We start from the raw sequence: 11547 nt of genomic DNA on the forward strand, positions 1-11547 counted from the left end.
TTATTTGAGTCTATTTATTTGGTTGCTTATTTTTTATACACGCTTAAAATTATTTTTCGCTGCAAATTACTCAAGGTATTATAATAGGTGTTATCAACACCTTATGATAATACCTGTTTATGTGCAACCATTATTTCTTTACCAAAAAAAAAAAAAAAAAGTGAATAATAGTACCCAATGAATCTAGCAGCATCCACATCCAAATACAAAAAGATCAAAGGAATCAACAAAGTAGTAGAAAAGTTGGAGGATGCATGATTTGCAAAAATAACATTTGGCACCCATAAAAAATCAATCAGCATATCCTTTATTCTTAAAAAATGCCAGCAAATTCAGGTTTCTTCAAAGAAATCGGGATTCCCCAACAGAGAACCTATGGCGGGGTTGTCTTTCCCGCTGCGTTGATTCACACCGCGCCGGAATCCCATGATCCGTCAGCTCTAACTTCGGCCGTCAAACAGCAGAAGCCGTGGCTGAACTCCCTTCTACACAGGCACGGGGCTGTTCTGTTTAGGGGGTTTGATTCCCTATCCACCGCTTCGGAATTCAACGACGTCGTCGAGGCGTTCGGATACGAAGAGCTTCCGTATGTCGGCGGCGCTGCTCCGAGGACTAACGTCGTTGGTCGGGTTTTCACGGCGAACGAGTCTCCGCCCGATCAGAAAATCCCATTTCATCATGAAATGGCACAGGTTAATTCATTTTCTTGCGCTGGATTTATTTGGAATACAATTAAACAGAGTATAATTACTTTTACGAAACTAAATTTTAGTTTGTTTTATGATTTCAGTAATTTTTATTTTTCAGTTGTTTGAACTAATTTGATTTATATAAAATGTACAACAGTAAGTTTGCAAATCAGAATTGATATATATTATTCACATACATGCATCAATATGGGCAAAATTAATTATTAAATTTGACGAGTTTTGGGGTAAGTGGCATATAAAGATACGTGGGTTGGATTTTCCCGTGGGTTATATGTAGATGATTTCGGACAAATTGTGTGTCCAAATGTCATTTATGAATGTGAAACACGTAACTATGTTTATTTTCTTCCTATTTTGTGGAGAAGAAAAAAGTTTTTTTTTTTTTTGTTTGAGAAAGGAGAAGAAAAAAGTTATAAATATATTACATGACAAATTACATTTCAATTTTGAGGTCTCTAATTTTAGGATAATATTAGGACGCAAATGAACCAAGTGGAGTCGAACAGAGTGAGGCTCTCGTGAGCAAGTTGGTTCGTTTACATTCTTATATAATCTCATGCATGGTGCACAAACAGTGCGTGTGTTTTGGATTTTTCATTTGAACTGCAATGGTCAATCGGCGATAAAATTGTTTTACGAAAAATAAAAAAACCACTGTAAGGAGGTTTCATGTTGCTTCTTATGTACGTACTGGCTAGGTTCCTGAGTACCCGTCCAAGTTGTTTTTCTTCTGTGAGATAGAACCTGCCAATGGGGGAGAAACTCCTATTGTTCTCAGTCATGTTGTATACCAGAGGATGAAAGAAAAGTACCCGGATTTCGTTGAAAAACTAGAGAAGCACGGAGTGATTTATACCAGAATATTGGGAGAAGGCGACGATCCCTCATCCCCAATCGGCCGTGGTTGGAAATCTACATTCTTGACCAATGATAAGAGCGTGGCCGAGGAAAGGTTCGTGCTTAAAAATAAAAGTTCTGTAGCAAAGGTGCGATCCAGAATTTTGCTTTGAGTAGAGGACTTCATGTTATAGTGGAAATTCACGATTTTTTAACAGGGCTGCTAAGCTGAACATGAAGCTGGAATGGACAGAGGACGGAGTCAAAACAATAATGGGACCAATCCCAGCTATCAAATATGACAAAACAAGGGACCGTAAGATTTGGTTCAACAGTATGGTGGCTGCATATACCGGTTGGGAAGATGCACGAAACGATCCCAAAAAGGCAGTTGTTTTTGGTGATGGAACGCCTTTGCCCGGTCATATCATTTACGACTGTTTACATATCCTAGAAGAAGAAAGCATTGCGGTCCCATGGCAGAAAGGTGACATACTACTGATAGATAATCTTGCCGTTCTTCACTCTAGAAGACCCTTCCTCCCTCCCCGCCGGATATTAGCTTCACTTTGCAGGTGAGAAAATTGCCGGTTGCCTTTATTTTGTATATTTGGACATTGAATAAACAAAGAATACGCAGAGTTTGTTTTAGTAATGGGTTAATGGCATCCATTTAAACAAAAACTAATTGGTAGAGCTGTTGGTTTCTATGCATTTTATCTCTCAGTCTTTGCCTGTAATGTAAAAGGACGGAAACTGAAACCAGCCTCGTCAAGTTTGTAAATTTCTCTGAGCGACTTTGGAGTTTTTAAACCACATTTGATGTACTGTTCCAAATGATATTCATCTCATGTTGTATGCGTATGTTACAAAGATTGATGGACCTGTGAAAATGTTACAAACAAGATTGATGAACTTGTGAAAATGTTACAAACCCTGTGGCCAACCCAAAAGTTGCATCCTTTTCCTTTTGGGTGTAGAATGTCACGGTATCCGTAGGTACCAAGCTCGAAAACATAGATGTAGTTCCAGGCGTTGATTCATACTTTATGAAACTCCCTCTCCTGAGTTATCTTGTTCTTTGAAAAACTCATGATCTTTGTGTCTACCAATGGAGACTTGTTTCTGCCCACTGTTTTCTCTCTACCAGTTAAATCACCATTCCACTTGTATTGCTTTATCTATGTACTCTCGGTGTAGTTTTATAAAAAATGCATCTTACATAAAAAAAAATAAACAATGTGTAGTCCATCGGTAATTTTTTTTCCCAATTCAGATGTTCGTTGTGTAAACTATATTGAGAGTGTTACTTCTAACGTAGCATATACGTACCCACTTATATTATCTTCATAAATTATCATGTACTTCTGATTAACTCATTATGTTTTGTGCATCAAAATTTTTCTAGCCGCTACACTGATTGCTCTATATCTAGCACCAATAATTAGATGAATAGCTAGTTTTTTTTTTTTTTTTTTGGAAACAATATCAATAACTATAGTTTATCTACACGAAATCAGATTTTCTATGAATGGCATATATTATATAGGTAGAGATAATAGTTGAAACTGAGAGGGTGGAAGTTACACATAGGGTTGACAAGGAGTCTGGATCCAATAGGTATCTGACTTATTTGGAATGGGTATGCGTAAGAAAAATTGGTTGGGACATTATAGTTATAAATTTTTGTGTTAAACATACAGTTAATGACAAAAGAACGGAATTAAGTCAACTATCCACAACTTTAACTGAACTACCTAAACTGAAAAAGTTCGTAACTAGACTAAAGTGTTTGACTGGACAAAAAGTTGATTGGATGAAGTCCTTGATCGGACTTATCACTTTGACTAGATTGGATATCTTAACTGGACAAAAAAACTCAACTGGACCCGAATATAACTGAAAAAGAACCAAATTAATGTACTCCGAAAAATATTCAAAAATATCAATCACATTCTCAAAAGGACAATAGGTTGTGCCAATTCATTTATGGACAAGGATTTTCGTACACTCGGACGGATATTTGAAAGCAAGCAGACACACTACATTCTACTATCGACAGAGATGATAACATGGACAAAAAGACAACACATAAAACTCCTCTGAGATGGTTTCACATATCAATTTTGTGAGACGAACCTCTTTTTTGGGTCACTTATGAAAAAATATTAATTTTTATGTCAAAAATATTAGTTTTATTGTAAATATGGATAAAGTTGACTCGTTTCATTAATAAAAATCCGTGAAACTGTCTCACAATAGATCTACCCAAGAGACAAATGGGTATCGAGTTGCATGTGGGTGTTAAATTTGAGATCATGAAGGATATAGGTAAGGTAATCTCACAATAGATCTACCCAAGAGATAAATGAGTATCGAGTTGCATGTGTGTTAAATTTGAGGTCATGAAGGATATAGGTAAGGTAATCTCACAATAGATCTACCCAAGAGACAAATGGGTATCGAGTTGCATGTGGGTGTTAAATTTGAGGTCCCAAAGATATATGTATGTTTTTATGTTTGTAAAATAATCGTCAAAGTCAAAACTTTCTCTTCTTTTTGTATGTTTATCCCTTGTCGATCCAGTTTTTTTTATTGTCTTATACCAATATTTTTAAAACCGGATCGGATCGATCGGTTTGATCGCGGGCCGGTCGCAGGTCCGGTTCGAAATAATCCCAAAAAATATTTTTCGGTTAAATCGCTCGGAACTAGTCAAACCCGATCAAAAACCGGTTGGACCGAACTTGAACCGGTGAACCGGTTCGACCGGTTCACCATATTTATTCAAAAAAAGATTAATTTTTTAAAAAATGTAATTATTTCTTATTTTTCATTAAAAAACTGTATTTAAACTTTTTAAAAATAGTATTTTAGTTGTATTTAAGCTTATTTTGATTTATTTTTTTGAATAAAATATATAATAATTATATTTCATAATTTTATCATATATATATATATATGTTATTTAGTTTTTAAACTTTGATAATTATTATTATTATTATTATTATTAGGTTTTTAAAATATATCAATTGCATATTATATTATTATTTTATACAATATAATAATATTTCTCTCCGACCGTCCGGTTGAATCAGTCGGACCAGTTGAACCATTTTTAAAGATTTAATGGTTCGATTACTGGTTCGGTTATGAAAACATTATCTTATACATTTGTTTGAATTTTTGAAATATTTTAAAGTTATATCTTTGATCAGAGAGATCACATTCACGATCAGAGCTTCAACTTGAGCTACTTTATTTATTTCTAGTGTTAATTAAAAATTAGAAATACCAAAATATGATGTAAATATAATTATATGATGGTTTCTGAATGATCTAACGGGTGTTATCAAAATATGCAAACTCAAAACGTGAATATTACAGAAATAATATTACAAGAAAAAAGAATGATCATATAACAATTCACTAGTATAACGAATACACAAATACTGAAAAGTATAAAGAAAACAAGTAAAGAAATAGTCAAGCAAACCGAGGCCAGTAACTAGTACAGTTTCCTTAAAACAGATTCGTCCACTCCACTAGATGCTTGAGGATCAACACGTACAGACGTTTGTTTCCCAGGATACAACGGAAAAACCAGTAGAAAACTAAGCACAAATTCACTACTTCGGCGAACTTGAATCGTACCTTCACTTTATCACCAAAATTTAACGTAGGCCAAAAGAAGAGCTAACAATATGAAATGCAAGAGAATTCTTGAGTTAGATATTGAATAATGTGTGTGTCTGGATTGAGGAGAGCACACTATTTATAGGCTTCAAAAAGCACACCAAGAGTCATAAGATTAATTAACTCAATTAATCTTTCATTTAACTCAAAAATGTGGAGAGCCAAAAGCCTCAAATTAATTCAAGAATGTGGAGAGCCAAAAGACACTTTCACATTCATGATCCATTATTTTCATTCAAAATTTTTATTTAAATATATTTCCAACAATCCCCCACATGAATGAAAATTGATACGAATTTTGGTAATAAAGCTCTACAGTTGAATCCTGCAAAGGATAGGTAGGTGTTATCCTTTGAACCTTCCCTTGTGAAAGCATAGTAATGTACTGGTTGACAGTAGACGCGATGTCTTTGAATTGTACATCCGTTTGTGTAAATTAAAATATACTTCACACAGGACTCTCCCTGATACTATCAGTTCTCATGATTGTGTTCGTTTTGGCCATGAACACACGCCTGGTTCTGTAAGAGGGTCTAGAATTGAGCCTTGCAATTCCTTCGAAACGGCCCCACTTCTCTCTCACATAGGTGATTCTATGTTGAATTCCATCAGAATCATTAAAAGCCCTGTGATTATCCTCAAAATTCACTGTTTGCAATAGGAATAGACTAGGGATAACACCCACAGTGATCTACCAAACCAGTGCGATTAGGTTGTCCCATTGAACCTAGTTCTTGGTATCTCCAGTCAGCATAGGTTGGATTTTCCTTCGCATCAATTTATTCCATAGGCTTCAGTCCCATTCCTTTTAAAGATTTTTCAATTAACTCTCTGTTTAACCCTTTGGTTAACGGATTCGTTATATTATCCTTTGACTTTACATAGTCAATAGAGATAACTCCAGTTGAGAGTAGATGCATGTCTAATGGTGTTATGTCTACGACGTATATGTCTAGACTTTACATTATACATCTTGCTTTGTGCCCTTTCGATCGCAGATTGGCTATCACAATGAATGCAAATAGCCGGTACAGGTTTCACCCATCCTGGAACATCTTCTAAAAATAAACGCAACCATTCAGCTTCTTCAGCACACTTATCAAGTGCAATAAACTCAGATTCCATCGTGGATCTGGCTATTACAGTTTGTTTAGAAGATTTCCAAGCAATTGCTGCACCTCCTAAAGTGAATACAAATCCACTTGTAGATTTTGAGTCTTTCATATCAGATATCCAGTTCGCATCACTGTATCCTTCAATAACAGTAGGATATCTGGTATAGTGCAGTCCATGGTCACGAGTGTATCTTAAATACCTTAGCAATCTTATAATTGCTTTCCAGTGTTCATCTCCTGGATTACTCGTGAATCTGCTCAATTTGCTTACTGCATAGGCTATGTCTGGTCGTGTACAACTCATTAAGTACATCAGACTACCAATGACTCGAGAGTATTCTAGTTGGGAGATACTCTCACCCCGATTCTTCGATAGATGTTGACTCGTATCTATCGGGGTTTTAGCCAATGCAGAGTCATCCTTATTGAATTACTCAAGAATTTTGTCCACATAATGTGACTGACATAGAACCATCCATTCTGATGTTCTATGAATTTTAATTCCAAGAATGACATCGGCTAATCCCAAATCTTTCATGTCGAATTTTGAGTTTAACAATTTCTTAGTGGATTTGATCATCTTATCATTGCTTCCGATGATAAGCATGTCATCTACGTAAAGACACAAAATGACGTAGCCACTTTCAGTGTTCTTTACGTATACACATTTGTCACACTCATTGACTTTAAATCCACTTTCTAGCATGGCTTTGTCAAATTTTTCGTGCCATTGTTTTGGTGTTTTCTTTAAGCCATACAAAGACTTCACCAATTTACAAACCTTATTTTCTTGCCCAGGTGCAGAAAATCCCTCAGGTTGTTCCATGTAAATTTATTCTTCTAAATCTCCATTTAGAAAACCAGTCTTTACATCCATTTGGTGTACTTCAAGATTCCGCAAGGCGGCAATTGCAAGTATCACTCGAATTGAAGTTATTCTTGTTACTGGAAAATAAGTGTCAAAGTAATCAAGCCCTTCACGTTGACGGTAACCCTTGATTACCAATCTGGCTTTATAATTATCTATTGTTCCATCTGATTTCATTTTCCGTTTAAAAATCCATTTATAACCTAGTGGTTTTCTTTTCGGAGGAAGTTCCACTAGTTCCCACATATGATTTTGCAAAATGGATTCTATTTCAGAATTTATAGTCTTTTTCCATTAAGGTCCTTCAGATGAATTTACAGCTTCCTTGAAGTTTTGAGGTTCACTTTCCATCATGAAAGTGATGAAATCCGGACCAAATGATTTCTCAGTTCTAGCTCTTTTGCTACGTCTAGGTTCAACCTCGTAGTTAACCTCTTGTTTTTTTTCCATTGTCTCATGTAATATTTTGGATGAACTTGGTTATTCCTTAGATTTGCAAGGGAACACGTGTTCAAAGAACGAAGCATTTCTTGATTCCATTATCGTATTCTTATGAATGTCGGGAATTTGAGATTCATACACAAGGAATCGATAAGCGCTACTGTTGTGTGCATATCCTATGAAAATGCAATCAACAGTTTTTGGTCCAATTTTTACCTTTTTCGGAGTAGGTACGGCTACTTTGGCAAGACACCCCCACACTCGCAAATATTGGTATGAAGATCTTCTTCCTTTCCATAATTCATATGGACTTTTATCTTGCTTCTTTCGGTGTACCTTATTTAAAAGATAATTAGCTGTTAGAACAGCTTCTCCCCACATGTTCTGTGGTAAACCAAAACTCAGTAATAGTGCATTCATCATTTCTTTCAAAGTGCGATTCTTTCGCTCTGCGACACCATTTTGCTGAGGAGAGTAAGGTGCTGTTCTTTCGTGTCTGATACCATGTTGAGCACAAAACTCAGCAAATGGTGATTCATACTCTCCTCCACGATCACTTCTTAGCACCTTAAATTTCTTGCTAAGTTGGTTTTCAACTTCAGTTTTGTAGTGGACAAACTTTTCAATAGCTTCATCTTTACTTTTAAGAAGATACACATAACAATATTTTGTGTTATCGTCAATAAAAGTAATGAAGTATTTGTTTCCACCACGTGTTTGTAATCCTTTTAAATCACATAGATCAGAGTGTATCAAATCAAGGGGTTCACATTTCCTTTCAACTGTTTGAAAAGATGATCTTGTTAGTTTTGCCTCAACACAAGTTTCGCATTTGTGTTGTGTATCAATTTTGAATGTATGAATGTTTTTCAAGTTAATTAATCTAAGAATCGTATCATAATTAACATGTCCTAGTCTACCATGCCACAAATTGGAAGACTCAAGCAAGTAAGCAGAAGATTTCATCTTATTGATCACGGGCTTAATAGCCATTACATTGAGTTTGAACAAACCATTGCTTACATAGCCTTTTCCTACAAACATTCCACTCTTAGACAAAACAACTTTATCTGACTCAAACACAATGTGAAAACCATGCTTGTTAAGCAGTGACCCAGACACCAAGTTTTTACAGATGTCTGGCACATACAACACATTGTTTAAAGTCAGCTCTTTTCCAGAGGTCATCTTCAAAACCACTTTTCATTGTCCCTTGATTTCAGAAGTTGAAGAATTCCCCATGAACAGCACTTCCCCGTTCTCGGATTCATTAAGATTTGCAAACATCTCTTTGTCAGAGCAAACATGGCGAGTGGCACCAGTGTCAATCCACCACTCCCTTGGGTTTGAACCAACTAGATTCACTTAAAAAATGACAGCACAAAGGTTCATGTTTGAAACCTCATGGGATATGTTCTCCACCATATTCACCTCTCGGTTTTTCTTTGGCTTCTTGCACTCAGAGGCCTTGTGACCAGTACCATCACAGTTGAAGCATTTCCCGAGAACTTCTTCTTCGTAATGCCTCCTTTTGGTCGCATCTTCATCCTTTTGTTCGAAGGATTGAAGTGTTTCTTTTTCGAGCTTTGGCCATGCTCGTCAACATTTTCATTAGCAGCAACTGGAGAAAACAGTCGTCTTTCAGAGCTCTTGTTGTCTTCCTCGATACGAAGTCGAACAATGAGTTCTTCAACATTCATCTCCTTTCGCTTGTGTTTCAAGTAGTTCTTGAAATCCTTCCATGCTGGTGGTAGCTTCTCAAAAATGGCCGCGACTTGGAAGGATTCGCTCAACGTCATCCCCTCAGAGTGAATCTCGTGAAGAATCACTTGGATCTCTTGAACTTGGCTGACAACTAGCTTGGAATCCACCATCTTAAAATCCAGAAAGCGGCCTACAAGAAACTTCTTGGCCCCCGCATCCTCAGTTTTGTACTTTATGTCAAGGGATTCCCACAGCTCTTTGGTCGTTTTCTTTTCGCAATACACATTGTAGAGCGAATCTACCAATCCGTTCAGTACTTAATTTCGGCATAGGAAATCAGAATGATTACATGCCTCCAAAGCACTGACAGATTCAACATATCCCTCACCCTCCTTGAGCTTAGGAGCATCATCGGAGAGGAATCTGGCCAGGTTCAACGTCGTCAAGTAGAAGAGAATTTTCTGCTGCCACCTCTTGAAGTCCGCAACAGTGAACTTCTCAGGCTTTTCTCCGTGACTGTTAGGAACAGGAACGGCAGCACCGCGTGGGGCAACAGGAGGAACGACACGGTTTGGAACCGTGACAATAGGGGCAACCGGAGTAGTCTCACTTGAAGCAGAAGCCATTTCTGAAACAAATAACATAATGAGTACACGAATCTGTTTTAAGTTTGTTATCAAAATATGCAAACTCAAAACGTGAATATTACAGAAATAATATTACAAGAAGAAAGAATGATCGTATAACAATTCAATAGTATAACGAATACACAAATACTGAAAAGTATAAAGCAAACAAGTAAGGAAATAGTCAAGCAAATCGAGGCCTGTAACTAGTACAGTTTCCTTAAAACAGATTCGTCCACTCCACTAGATGCTTGAGGATCAACACGTACAGACGTCTGTTTCCCAGGATACAACGGAAAAACCAGTAGCAAACTAAGCACAAATTCACTACTCCGGCGAACATGAATCGTACCTTCACTTTATCACCAAAATTTAACGGAGGCCAAAAGAAAAGCTAACAATATGAAATGCAAGAGAATTCTTGAGTGAGATCTTGAATAATGTGTGTGTCTGGATTGAGGAAATGAGCACACTATTTATAGGCTTCAAAAAGCACACCAAGAGTCATAAGATTAATTAACTCAATTAATCTTTCATTTAAATCAAGAATGTGAAGAGCCAAAAGTTTCAAATTAATTCAAGAATGTGGAGAGCCAAAAGACACTCTCACATTCATGATCCATTATTTTCATTCAAAATTTTTATTTAAATATATTTCCAACAATGGGTTCAACTTGCTAAATTAGGGGTTTGGGTTGGGGCAAGAGTTAGTTTAGTTTTAGTAGATCGGGTGTGTATGGATCACATGAAGTTTTAATGGGTCAGGACTACTTGGGTTATCCTAGTTATACACAAGCAAAATACTCTTTTCAATTCGGGAAGGTACGTTGTATATCAAGCGTATTTTTTTCTCATCTCTTGGAAGCTTTAGTGTAATTTGGAAAGGTGTTTTGACTGCCTTGTGACAAACACGATGACCTCGGCCAGTGGAGTTTAATGCTTTAACGACGATCACAGTTGTGAACGAACCTCAATCTAATTAATGTGATTGAGGCCCGGATTGTTGCATATATTCATATGACTTTCTCTCAAGTGTGGTGCTTCGTTTATTCATTGCCGTTAGTCAGCTAACCACGTTGTCCATTTGTTAGCGTCTATGGGTTTCTAGACAAGCATACCCAATTTTTTTTAATATATATATATATAGGACATTTCAGCTGCCCAAAAATATTTTTCCACCTCGTCCCCGACCACTAAAACCCCGTACCGTGTTTTAGTTATTTTTTTAATGATTTTTCGCATAACTAAAACACGGTACCGGGTTTTAGTGGTCGGAAACGAGTTCGGCATCATTGGTTGGGCAGCTGAAAATTTCTATATTTATAATTAAAAGAAAATGATGCCCAACCAATGATGCCCAACTCGTCCTCGATCACTAAAACCCGATACCGAAACAACTAAACCCCGGTACCGTATTTTAGTGGTCGGGGACGAGGTGGAAAAATATTGTTGGACAACTGAAAAGTTCTCTCTCTATATATCTATATCTATATCTATTATTCCTATAAATATACCAGTTTTATTCTGTTTTTACGTTGTTGTCCTTCTTA

General features: G+C 36.5%; 2 protein-coding genes across 2 annotated transcripts; one reads left to right on the forward strand and one right to left on the reverse strand.

Annotated features, from left to right (window-relative positions):
* The first annotated feature begins 212 nt into the window (after positions 1-212).
* LOC140883649 (clavaminate synthase-like protein At3g21360) lies at positions 213-2404 on the forward strand. Its single transcript, XM_073290202.1, has 3 exons — positions 213-692; positions 1409-1662; positions 1766-2404. The coding sequence occupies exons 1-3, from the start codon at positions 321-323 to the stop codon at positions 2124-2126; spliced, it is 987 nt and encodes a 328-aa protein (XP_073146303.1). The 5' UTR covers positions 213-320; the 3' UTR covers positions 2127-2404.
* A 6466-nt stretch (positions 2405-8870) lies between these two features.
* On the reverse strand, positions 8871-9997 carry LOC140877538 (uncharacterized). Its single transcript, XM_073281077.1, has 3 exons — positions 9721-9997; positions 9099-9669; positions 8871-9006 (listed from the first exon to the last, which is right to left on the reverse strand). The coding sequence occupies exons 1-3, from the start codon at positions 9995-9997 to the stop codon at positions 8871-8873; spliced, it is 984 nt and encodes a 327-aa protein (XP_073137178.1).
* Between the last annotated feature and the right edge of the window lie 1550 nt (positions 9998-11547).

The sequence above is a fragment of the Henckelia pumila genome, chromosome 2 (genome assembly GCF_033568475.1).
Source record: "Henckelia pumila isolate YLH828 chromosome 2, ASM3356847v2, whole genome shotgun sequence".
In the NCBI taxonomy this organism is placed as follows: Eukaryota; Viridiplantae; Streptophyta; class Magnoliopsida; order Lamiales; family Gesneriaceae; genus Henckelia; species Henckelia pumila.